This window comes from Ursus maritimus, unplaced genomic scaffold (assembly GCF_017311325.1).
Source record: "Ursus maritimus isolate PB19 unplaced genomic scaffold, ASM1731132v1 scaffold_25, whole genome shotgun sequence".
Taxonomy (NCBI): Eukaryota; Metazoa; Chordata; class Mammalia; order Carnivora; family Ursidae; genus Ursus; species Ursus maritimus.
In genome coordinates this window covers 44,077,322-44,089,980 of record NW_024425008.1, presented here as the reverse complement: position 1 = coordinate 44,089,980, position 12,659 = coordinate 44,077,322, and the positions used below count along the sequence as shown (strand labels likewise).

Below are 12,659 nucleotides of genomic sequence, written 5' to 3'. Positions count from 1 at the left end.
TAACTAAGAGCTGGGAAATAGAACTTGGTTACTTTGATGTGTTAAGGTTATACTTAACTGTTTCACCTTAAAAATTTTTTAAGTATTAAGTAAAATAGAAAGTGACTAATACTAAACAAAAAGAAATCTTACAAAAATCTAAAAAATGACTTAGCACAGACAAGAAGTTCCCCCACAAAAACTAGCTAGAAAACATTAAAAATCAATTAGATATATGAAATTTAAAAACAAGGGTAGGGTTTCTAATGTAGTGATCCACATAAATGTATTTACCTTTAAATATGCTGTACCTCCAATGCAAATCTCATCAAATGGCTGCTTCTCATGACTCTTGGCTCCAAAAGTTACAGTTCCAGAAAGACTAATTTCCATCGATTTGGGGAACTTCTGTCCTACAAACACAAATGTACCAGTTAACTATTTTAATGTAAGTACATTCTACAACAAATGAGTGAAAAAAGTCAATAAATAAAAGCTCACCAATAATCCAGATCAATAAGCTTTTCTCTCGAAATACTTCAAGCTGGCCAAAACTAACTTTGCATTCCACATGTGTGATTGGACCTCTTTAAAAAAGAAAAGGACACAACAGAAAGAAAAAATGATCACAGAAGAGTTTGAAGAGATCTAAATCAAATCTAGCTAATGTTACTTAATAGAAGGACAGCATAAAAGCAGATTTATTTTCAAGTTTGAAGAATAAAGTAGAACAAAAAACAAGTATTATATCTCAAAAAACACCAGAAACACAATAAAAGTTTTTGGTGATGATAAACATTTCTTTATTAATTCTAAAGGCAACTATTAGATCATATAGAACATATTAATACAGTTCTATGGATTGACATAACATTAAAACTATGATTTTACTATATGTTTAGGCATCCTATGAAAAGAACTATGCTGTAGAACAAATTTAAAAGCAGAACTGTTCAGGAAGTAATCTTATGTTATCATTGGCTTAATTCACCAGGTAGCTGACAGTTGGGTTTGACTAGTATGTAGAGCACAGAGAAATTGCTAGAAATAAAGCCAGCAGTGAAATAATCCCTAAAGAAGGGATTGGCTTATGTTGGCTTAAGTTTGTATTTACTAGTAAGTTTATTTATTTATTAACATTTTTAAAATTTAAATTCAATTAATTAACATATAATATATTATTGGTTTCAGGTACAGGTCTGTGATTCATCAGTCTCGTATAATACCCAGTGCTCATTACATCACATGCCCTCCTGTATTTACTAGTAAGTTTAACTAGAAAAATGAAGATACATTTAAAGGTAAAGAGATTATTTTTATGACTGAATTTTGGTTCAGAATCAGCATTCATTTGAATAAAATAAAGTTTCTAGATCTTAAAAATAAAGTAAAAAACAAAGATAAATAATTTACTGTAGGGCAATGGGAATGTACTAAGAAAGGGAGAAATCATGGCATCACATTGTTTTATTCCTACCTATTATAAAAAGGTATACGAGCTTCACAGAATTCAAAATTATTTTTCACACTTTCATGAAGTTTTAAATTAACTGTTATTTTTACTTGTATTTCTTCCTCTTTCATTTGATAAAAACCCAAAATTGGTGGGACTGGAACCTGGAAACAAACATAAACAAATCTTTGTATAATTCTCAGGTTATGGGTCTAAAATACCAATGACAATTGAGAAAAAGGCCTTGTGGTAATGTAGTTATTATGTACAGATTACTCCACACTGTTTTGATAACAGATGAGGGAGCCATTATTGTTCTAAGGGTAGGGATTTTTCCTTCTCTGTTTCCAGAGATAAGAAAGGTGCCTTACAAATGTTTGCAATACATTGTTTTTCCTTGTTTGCTCATCCAGGTTCCCCTCCTTCAGGTTCTCTATGACCTGCAACCTGAGATGTGCACTAGACATACTGTTCACTGACACCCTGTTCGTAGTTCCTGCTGCTCACAGTTCCCCAGGTGTATCTTGTGACTCCCCAACCCCTAGCTCAGCAGTAGCTTCCTCAACTGCTTATCAATAACTGATTGAAGGAAAAACTATCTGTAGGCTGAAGTAAGCCAACCACCCTTTCTGGTACATTTGAAGTGATAAAGAGACTCTACTTATGTAGTATAAGGTTTTAGAGTTACAGGTCATGTGGAAGCAGAGAAAGCCAGTTGGAAGAGAAAACTGAGTAGCAGAGATGAGACAGACATAGACATTGAGTACAGAGTGATTTTAATTTTGATTTCTGATTTTAATTTTTGATTTTCGCAGTACAGGCTGAGTCTACCTTGAATGACACTGGGATTGCCTCTTACGTTATCAAAATAAATTCCCTTTATGTAAGCTAGCTCGAGTGGGTTTTTCTAAACTACTAATTCAAAATCAGGACAAAAGACAAATGGTATAATAAAAAGAAGGTTGGGTTTTAGAGTGTGGAAAATCTGGGTTCAAATCCAGACTCTGTTACTTATCAGTTGTAAGAACTTGGGCATGTCATTTAACTTCTCTGAGACTCTCCTCATCTGTAGAATGGGGCCAGTAATACCAATATTAAGGATTTTAAAAGTATGGAGAAAACACCTGTAAAGTGCCTAGGACAACGTCTGACACAACAGTTATTCAACAAACAGTATCTATAAATAATATTATGTATTTGTCACCCCAGCTGACTGGAATTACAGGAATTTTATGTTCATAATTCAAACCATGACTGAAGTATACCAGGATCTATCCTATGACCATGGAGTCCTTATTAGGGAACACTTTAAAAAAAAAATCTCATTACTTTGAAAACCATTCAATGCTGTTACAGACAGAGAAGAGGTATCTTATTCAAGGACCTGAATCTTCATCTTCATTCATCAATTACTGCCTCGTAAATAATGAAAAGTTCTCATGTGGGCCAAAAGTACTAATGATTTACTTACAACAGAATAAATTCATAAATACGAAGATTAGCAAAGTCTCAACTTTTCCAAGGTTGTTTACCTGCGAAGTATAGTAGCATAAGTTGAAAGACTCTAAAGGAGGAGTGAATGGAAATTTGTAAGGTCCACTAAATGCAGAATCATCCATTGCATCAATGCTACTAGAAGTCAGAATGGCAGAGTCAAGAGAAGTCACACAAGGATGAACTAGAATGTCCTGAAGTGGAGACCCATTGGTGGGAAGACTCAAGCTGATGGTAACATTTGGCATGATTCCTTCTAAATCACACTGTAATAGAAACAGAAACAGATATTAGCAAGATCTTAGAGGAATACATCTTCTGGGTGAGGCTTTTCTTTTTTTTTTTTTTTTTAAAGATTTTATTTATTTACTCGACAGAGATAGAGACAGCCAGCGAGAGAGGGAACCCAAGCAGGGGGAGTGGGAGAGGAAGAAGCAGGCTCACAGCGGAGGAGCCTGATGTGGGGCTCGATCCCATAACGCCAGGATCACGCCCTGAGCCGAAGGCAGACGCTTAACCGCTGTGCCACCCAGGCGCCCCGGGGTGAGGCTTTTCTAAATTTATCTGAGTCATTTCCCAGAACTTAACTCATTTTTCTTTCGAGGTATTGTTCTTGCTTTCTGTGTTCAGGTTAGTGGTTCTGTTATACTCTCAGATATCAAGCAGGAACTAGGAGAGACTTCCTAGAGTGCTCTGCTTACATCTAAACCCTTAAAAAGCTATTTTAAGTCCATTGACATCTCTCCATTCCTATTGCAAACACACTGGAAGAGGCCCCTACAATTTCTGTCACAGCCCTCTAACTGTATCTAGATTCGCTTTCCTCTAATCAAGTCTATCTTCGGGAGCTAACTTAAAACAGGAATTCTAAATGTATTGTATCCATGTTCAAGATCTTTCAATAGCTCCCCCTCAGTTTTGCATTACTTTTAAACCTTTCATTGTTTGGCTCCCATCTACCTCTTTAATAATTTTCTACCCTGCAACTGGGAAGCCAGTATTCTTGGAAGGTTATGGAAGCTGGATATGACAGCTTCACAGACCTCTCTGCTCCTGCTTTAAGGATGTGGTGGCCAGATGCAGCTCTTTTCAGAACTTTCCATGAATTTAACAGATAGACACGGCGGCATCTCAGACTTATCTATGAAGTCTGGCTTCTCCAGACTAAAGTCATTAGTGACTGTTTCTGTAAGGTTGCAACCAGAATATCAGTATTTTTATTCTCTCAACTCCTCTAACACCTGGTATGAGCTTCACAAAATTCAAAATGAAGATAATTATTTCCATTTATAATAGACTTCATAATAAAACTTTAAGTACTAAGCTCGTGAAGAACTTTTAAAAAAATGTTTGGCTAACAGATGTACTATTTACATACAAACTTAAAGAAACATTTAGTGCATGAATTATGGCACTTTTTATTTTTTAGCAGAAAGCTTTTTAAAGAATGAAGTTCTCCATCATGATAATTTGTATAGAAACCAATCCAAAATTCTTTTTATTTTTAGCAGAAAGCTTTTTAAAGAATGAAGTTCTCCATCATGATAATTTGTATAGAAACCAATCCAAAATTCCCACAAGCAATAAACTAGGGTCAGCCTATCAATGAACTGAGATATTTAAACACCATGATATTAATTAGTACCAAATAATATGTAACATATTCCCTATTTATTGCCACAGAATGAAAAAACAAAAATGGTGAATTTTCCTTTTATTTCACAGACTTATGAGAAAGGATTCAACTATTTTATGACATAATCAATGAACACCTCTATTTTAGAGCCATTTATAATAGTTCTTTCTTTTTTTTTATTGGGGGCAGGGACAGATGAGGGAGAGAGAGAATCTTAAGCAGGCCCCATGCCCAGTGCAGAGCCTGACATGGGCCTCATCTCACAACCCTAAGATCATGACCTGAGTCAAAATCAAGAGTTGGACGCCTAATCGACTGAACCTCCCAGGTGCCCCATCATTTATAATAGTTATTTCTAATAAGTTAATAACTGGAAATGTATTTTTGATCATGATAGGAGTGAGTTTAAAACAGACACATAAATTCTTAAGTTACTTTAAGGTTAAAGCAGAAAAGAAAGACCCAATTTGTCTGCCAGGACTGTTCTAATTTCCTGTTCTTGAAATCTACTTTTATCTATAGCATTTGTATATAGCCCCTCAACATTAAGTTTGATTAAAAGCTTTATATTCATAAGTGCAGAGAATAAAGGCTATCAGAAAAATAAAGACATCTAAGATTATTGATGTGTACTTGTAGAAATTATAGAGGGCTTTAACTTTTGATCATTCTTCAAAATGGCACTCAATTATGCTGTTACTCCTACTGTCATTTCCTATTTTCTATCCTGAAACCAGAGAACCCTACATTAACCTACAAACTTGTTTAAATAATGTAAGAACCCTTCAAAATGGTTTTAGATATTAATTCAAAGATTTGTCAATTTCATCCTTTTAGAAAAAATGCAAAATAGGTATGATGGTTTTAAAATATATTCACAAATTCTTTGACATTACTCTTTTCAAAAGGTGAAGCCTAATTCTAGTCCCCTTGAATGTGGACTGGACTCAGTGACCTGTTTCTAATGAACAAAAAGTGGTGAAAGTGATGCCATCTGACCTCAGCCGAGGTAATAAAAAGGATAGCTTCTACCTGTGTCTTCTCTTTGTCTCTCATCATTTGATCTATAGGAAGCCAGTCACCAAGTTGTGAGGATATTCTTAAACAGCCTATTGAGAAGTCCACATGGAGAAGAACTGAGCCCTCCCACCAACAACCAGCACCAACTTGTTATCCATGTGAGTGAACCACCTTGCAAGTAGATTTTCCAGCCCCAATCAAACCATCAGGTGACTATAGCTCCAGCTACAATCTTGACTGTGATCTCATGATAGACTCCACACTAGAAGTTCCTAGCTAAGCTGCTCCTGAAGTCTTAACCCATAGAAAACTGAGGATAATAAATGTTTATTTTGGGGGTAATGGAACAATCCAGTATGCAGCCATATATAACTAATACAATTCATAAGAAGGGGCTCAATCGGTTGGGCATCTGCCTTTGGCTCAGGTCATGGTCCCGGGGTCCTGAGATCCAGCCCCACATGGGCTCCCTGCTCAGTGGGGCGTCTGCTTCTCCCTCTCCCTCTGCCTTCTGCACTCTCTCTCTTTCTCTCTCTCTCAAATAAAATCTTTTTAAAAAATTAAATTCATAAGGAATCCAAAAAGGTAACGTTGCAAAATTTCACATATTTAATGACTGCTGCTTATGATAAAAATCAAGAATGTCATATAGCAATGTAAAATAAAGTTAGAAAATTTTACTTTTCTCCATAGGTATTCAATGGTATGATAAAACAAGTGTCAGAGAAAATCTCACCTTGCAAGTGACTGCTCCAACAACCTGCCATGTATCTGCTATATCCTGTTTATCATATTGCATGGATTTTACCTTTTCAGTGATAGAAATAGAAACTTGTGGTTTTCCTTTGTATGTTCCAACTTTCCAGGCTGGCTGTTTTTGTGGATGTGTCACAGAAGCAAAATTAATACTATCCAATGAATTCTGTAAGTTGGCATCTAACAAAGTTCCAAATGGACAAGCTTGTAGAAGCAAATCAGGCAGTTGGTTCAATTTTGTATTTAACTCAGTGTCATTTTTTTGACCCAAGTAAAGAAAATCCTGTATCCCAAAAAGAAGTTCAAAGCTTTGTGAAATTCCACTAATGCTAATTAATGGTGGACGAGGGGATAAAGTTTGTTCAACTAATGGAACACAAGCATATATCATGTTATTCTTCAGAAAAGCAACAACTGGCCAGAGTTCTCCACCTCCTACTAGGAGTCCATAGACAGATGTTTTATTGATGTGCGAACAGCTATCACGACTTGCTACGAAGTCCTTATCATCATCCAATAATCTAAGTTCAAAAAGCAGTGCTTTAAGAAAGGGACCATCTTCAGGAATAGGCACATAACTTGTTCCATTGAAGACTTTGGCTCGTTTTTCAACAGTTGGATACCGTCTGAATTATGGAAACAAAAATATTATAAATGGTTCTTCCAAGGAAAATAAAAATAGAAAAATCTAAAAAAACCCCAAAACAAAAACAAACCCCAAACACAAGGCTAACAGTAATAACAACAAAACACACAATAACAAATACATATACCCACAAAAACCAGAACCAAAAAAATGTATCACATATTAAATTTCTATTGTAGTAACTAACTGTTGTATACTTGGTATATTATCTCAAATAACAATGTCATTATTTATTACTGAAAATGGCTCAATTTAGTTAATTTTTTTAAATAGGTAGAGCACATAGTTCTAATTCAAAATTCTTGGCCACTCAGATTCCTGCTTGGTAGGCCAGGAATGTACACTTGGACACTTTTTAGGCATCTGTAAGGACTTTTTTTTTTTTCTGATTCCATCTTAGTAGAGCAGAATCAAAAGAAGTGGTTCAATTTAACCTGCCATAATTTTGGATTCACTAGTTGAGATGATACAAATGTAAAACGAATGTTCTAGTCTACTCAATTAATAGTGAGTAACAAATACCAAGTCTTCTTGCCAACTCCTGAAAATATAAGAATATTTCAGAAATAAAAATGTTTATCTCTATGGCCCTGAAAGATATTATGAGGTAATAAAAATAAAATTTGAATAATTTTTTATGGTTTACATGTTCTAGACTGAACAATAAGTTACTGATTTATCCTTTTTTTGGGAAAAAAGACTACAAGATGCTTTTATTCATTTACAAAATGTTACGTCACATTTTCTTAGTTTTAAAAAAAGATGTGCTTTCCCTATTCATTTTCTCTCCACTCTGATGTCCAGAACAAAGTCATTTACCGGCTATTAACTTCTGGGTAAGTCACCTAACTTCCCTAAGTCTATTTTCTTATTTGTAAAATAAAGGGGTGTTGAAACAATATATCAGCAATTCTCATCAAGAATCAAAAACACATCTGGCCAGAGCATTTTTTTTTCACCAATACCCCTAATAAGACATTGATGTTTACTAAAAATTTTTAAAAGAAAAATAGGACTGTATTCAAAGTTATCTGTATATTAGTAAACTTCACTCACTCACATTCTGATGTACTTTCTTGATTGAGAAAGGAAAAGAATTAGCTAGCCCTCCAGTAATGGCTTAGCAGCTGAATGCCATTTCCTTCTCTGGGTCTCTGGATAAGAATAGCTGAGAACTTTGGACTAAACTCTAGCACAATGTCTTATCCTTTGGTTATCTAGAGGATAATTTAAGTCCTTCTTAAGTGTAAGAATCTCAATATTGGATGTAAAGATAAGAAGTTAATCTGGGACTGTACACAATACCTTGATATGTGCTCAATAAATATTTTTATTGGATGACTCAACCTATCATTTCAGGTTTATTCCAGACCTTTTCTAAAATAGGGCTCAAACTCTGGCCCTATAATTATGGGGTACAATGACAACCTAAGCCATACTTAAGCTGATATTATTACTGTATATCTGGACAGCAAACTTCTAAATGAGGATCTAAATCAAGTTTTGTTTTGGGAAAATGTAATTACATACAGAAAAGACCATCTGCTTGTAAAAATCTTAAATGATGGCCATTAACCTTTGGCATATATGTGGATAATATGCCAGAGTATGTATGTTTAGCCCTTACACCAGGCCCAAAAGGTCAGATAATGGAAAATAATAAAACTAATTTCTTTAATGATACAGAATTAGTAAGTGACAGATGAGTTATTTGAGCCCAACTTGATGCCTCCACAGAGATGTTGAAAAGCCCACCCAAATATATCTGAATTTTTCTCCTGAAATATCCTGAGTACAATGAGAAAAAAAAAATCTGAAAACAACAATGATGTTCCTCAAGGAACTTATTTTTATAAGCAGTGAAAAAAATCTTATCTCTGTAAGGTATTAGGAAAAGTTACAAAGCCACAGATGTAAACACAGTATGGTACTGGTCCACGAACAGACAAATAATGTAATAGAACTGAAACAGACCAGTATTTATAAGAAAATATAATCAACTATCAATAGGCCCACAAATCAATGGAAAAAATATATATATATACTGAAAAAATACATTAAACATACAGGAAAACTGGCCCACACAATAGAGAAAAATATAATGGATTCCTCTATTAACACCACATCTGAAGATGGATTAAAGACCTAAACATGACAGATAAAATGATAAAATTAAGAGAAGATAATATAAGAAGACAGCTTTGGAAAATCAGGGTAGAGTATGACCTCAACAAAACTCCCAGTACTAACTACTTTGACTGAAATAAAATTAATGGTTTCTGTTTAGTCAAGTGATACATAAAGTTGAAAATGACAAAATGAGAGAAAATATCTGTAGTAGCTAAAAATGACAAACGCCTGGTATCAAGCAAATACAATGAATACACAAGAATACACAAAGGATTTTCAGGAGAAAATTAACATGAAAACAAACAGACACATAGCAACTCTCAAAGATAAAAGGGACAAGGATATGTACAAGCAATCCACAGAACAGAAAATCCAGAGGGCTAACAATCACTGCTACACAGAGAAATGCAAATGAAAATGAGATATCTTTTACAGCAATATTGACAAAAACTAGAATAAAGGTTAGGAAACAATGGAGATAAAGGAACATTTGCTCACTGATGATGAGAAGAGTGTAGACTGGAGAAAGTATTTTGAAGAGCTAATTATTTGGCAATATTTAGTCAAAGTCAGCATAGATAGGCCCTATGAGACTTTTGAGGGTATCTACTGCATTACCATTCTGATGGCTGAGTTGGAGGCAGCCTGGGATTATCATCACTAGGGGAAGGGGACAGGTAAAACATGGAGGATGTAAACCATGGAGTACAACAGAGCAATGGCCTAGATCTGCACTGTCCAAAATAGGAGGCACTAGCCACATGTGACTATTTAAACTTAAAATTAAACAAGACTGAGTTCCTCAGTTATAATTGTCACATTTCAAAAGCACAATAGCTACATGTGGTTAGTGGCTACAATATTAAACAGCATAGATTTAGAACATTTCTCATGTCCATCATTGCAGAAAATTCTGTTGGACAGTGCTGCTCTGGATGAACACACAGTAACATAGATGTTTCTTAAAAACAGTGCTGAGAAGTCTGGCAAATATAAGAAAATGAAGTCTAAAGCACACTTAATTGTGTAATTTGAAAAATGCATAGACAAACATGCAAATAAAGGGAGAGCAACAAACATATAAGAGTTACCTGGGACGAAGAGTAGAATGGCAGAAATAAAGATAACTCAAATGAATATATAAGTACTTTGGATGAACCAATGAGGCTCCTGAACCGTACTAAATATTATTAAACTCCTTACTTGAGGTACAACAACAACAAAGCAAGCCAGGTATCTTGGGAGAAAATGGTAAACTTTAACTCTGATACCCTTAGTAACAAAAAAATGTTTAGGTTGTGAAGAGGGAATTTTTCATATCCGCACTGCCAACCACTTTCATTTAAAACCACACTCATCTTTATCTGCCTCAATGTCAATGCAGAGCTATGCTACATCCCTACAGAACTTTCCTCAGGGAAGAATAAATATGTTGGCAAGAAAGAACAGTCAATAGCCACTAAGAATAAAAAGCGATACAGATTACAGAACTGCCACTTACATTTTACAATGAGTTACTGTATAATTCTCATCAGAGAGCTATTTTGATAAAAGTGGAGTCAGATCAGCTTACACCATCTAAGAAAAAGTGAATACGATTTTTTTTGTACTTTTCCAGTTTTCTTAAAAAAATCAGGAACTTTAAAGTAACCCATCTAAAAGTGTTTAAGAATGAAACATAATATGAAAATGAGTCTTTAACTGCTCAGCAAAGATTTTCCAGAAGAATGAGCTAAAATGTCTGTGAATGACCTTCATTACGAATGTAGAAAAATCTGAAACATGTTTAGTGCTCAATAATTTTCCTTTCCTCTCCTTTGGTCATCTCCATCTCAATCCTAAGCAGGTGAAGTTAATTTTAAGATACAATAATACTAATATTGAAAAACACATAATGCTTAATATGTGCCAAATATCAACACATTTAATTCTCACAATACTATTAAGTAGCGACGTTAAAATTTCCATTTAACAGATGAAACAGAGGTTAAGTAACTTGCCCAAGGCGGCAGACAAAGACACATCCCAAAACTACAGTACATCATCCATCCCTCCGATCCATCACCCCTGAGAATTCAAACTGCATTTACCTGGAGAATCTGACGGTGCCACAAAGTGGAGTTCCCGGCTCGTGGCTAATGAGCCACACTGCCCGCTGGGCCATGACAAGCCACTAAAGCATCAGCTCATCCCTGAGGTCGCCACGGAAAAAGGACGCAGACCGGCTTTCTCAGACGGGCTCCTACCAGAAGACGCGAGGCTCACCCAACCTGGGCCACCTTCTGCCCCACCACAAACAGGATGGGCTCAGCAGAGACGCTGGCTCCTTCAGGAGAAGTTACTAAAACCTCTGAGTCCCTCCTGTCAACACATGCCACAAAAGTTCTATGAATCCTCACCTAGAATGCCGAGAAGCATTCCTCCCCAGGAACCCCCGTACTTTCTTCCTCTAAGGTCCACTTCCGGGACGGTGGCCCGCAAGGATCATGGTTCCTCACAGGCCCAGCGACAAGTCTCTCTGCCGTTCGCCGGCTGCAGGCTTCCCTCTTCGGCCCCCCCCGACAGCCAACCCGGAGCGCGCAGCTCCACTTCCGGCGTACGAGGCGGTGACAATGGGAGCGGCGCGGGCGGCGCCAGGAGGCAGCTGACAGGCGTTTGCGGCTTCGTTTCATGGCCGCCCTCCCGCCCAGCCTGGGCTCTGTGGGGAGTGGGGGAGTCCGCGGCGGCCCAGAGCCAGAGCTGGCGAGCCGAGTGGGGACCTGTGCGCGGCGCCGCTGAGGCGCAGCATGTGAAGAGGAGACGGCTTCCAGTGCGAGGCGAGCCTCTCAGCCGGGCGGGATGGCTACGACGGCTGAGCTCTTCGAGGTGAGTCCCGGCGGCTCTTGGGAGAGTGGCAGGCCGGGGGTGCGGGCAGCGAGGTGGGCGGGCGGCGGAGCGGACACAGTCCAGAGAGGAAAGGTGCGAAAGGCGAGGGGTGGGGTGGCGGCTCCGGCGGCGGCGCGGGCGGAGCGTGAAATGGGGGAGGGGTGGCTTGGGGACCCGGGTGGGGAGATGGGCAGGGAAGGGAACCTGGAGTCCGAAAGGAGGAGGGTTGGTTTTGTCCGCAGGGCTGGAGGGGAGTCTCGGAGCTTTAGGGGTTGGAAGATGTACTCGGGATGAGAAGTGGGAAAGGCTGACTCAGGGCGCGGAGAGAGGAGCCAGCAGCCCCAGGTTGGGCGAACCCCGTCTTGTCGCTTGGATCCTCGCGTAATATTCTAAGGGGACCACCTGAGATTGAGACGACTGGGGGCTTCTTGCTGTTGAGTAATTAAAATTATTCCGTTAGTAAACGTTACAAGTGGCACTCAGGTGCCTGTCAGTTTTCCTTTACATTCGTAAAGGCCGAAGTGTGTTTTAGGACAATAAAGGCCTACTTAGCGCTTCAGACTGAAGGGGGAGGCGAAACTGGAAATTAACATTTATGTTCGGGTCTCAAGGAATTTAAATGTATATTAAAACCACCTAACGGCAAGCTAGAGAATCCTTAGCGCCTGAGACAATGAATA

At 37.7% G+C, this 12,659-nt stretch overlaps 1 protein-coding gene across 4 annotated transcripts in view; it reads right to left on the bottom strand.

Annotated features, from left to right (window-relative positions):
- The window catches only part of AP5M1 (adaptor related protein complex 5 subunit mu 1), a 30,518-nt gene that overhangs the window by 16,687 nt on the left and 1,172 nt on the right, over positions 1-12,659 (bottom strand). Inside the window, exons 1-6 of one of the 4 annotated variants that reach the window (XR_571356.2) lie at positions 11,205-11,664; positions 6,319-6,964; positions 2,965-3,192; positions 1,457-1,596; positions 481-566; positions 274-392 (exon numbers count right to left, since the gene is read on the bottom strand). Coding sequence is in view for 3 of the 4 variants with exons in the window: in XM_040641879.1 (XP_040497813.1) it covers positions 274-392; positions 481-566; positions 1,457-1,596; positions 2,965-3,192; positions 6,319-6,964; positions 11,205-11,278 (1,293 nt within the window). In the remaining variant the exon portion in view is untranslated. Of the gene's footprint in view, positions 1-273; positions 393-480; positions 567-1,456; positions 1,597-2,964; positions 3,193-6,318; positions 6,965-11,204; positions 11,666-12,659 lie in introns of those variants that run through there. The other 3 variants (XM_040641879.1, XM_008702026.2, XM_040641880.1) reach the window with 3 other exon arrangements.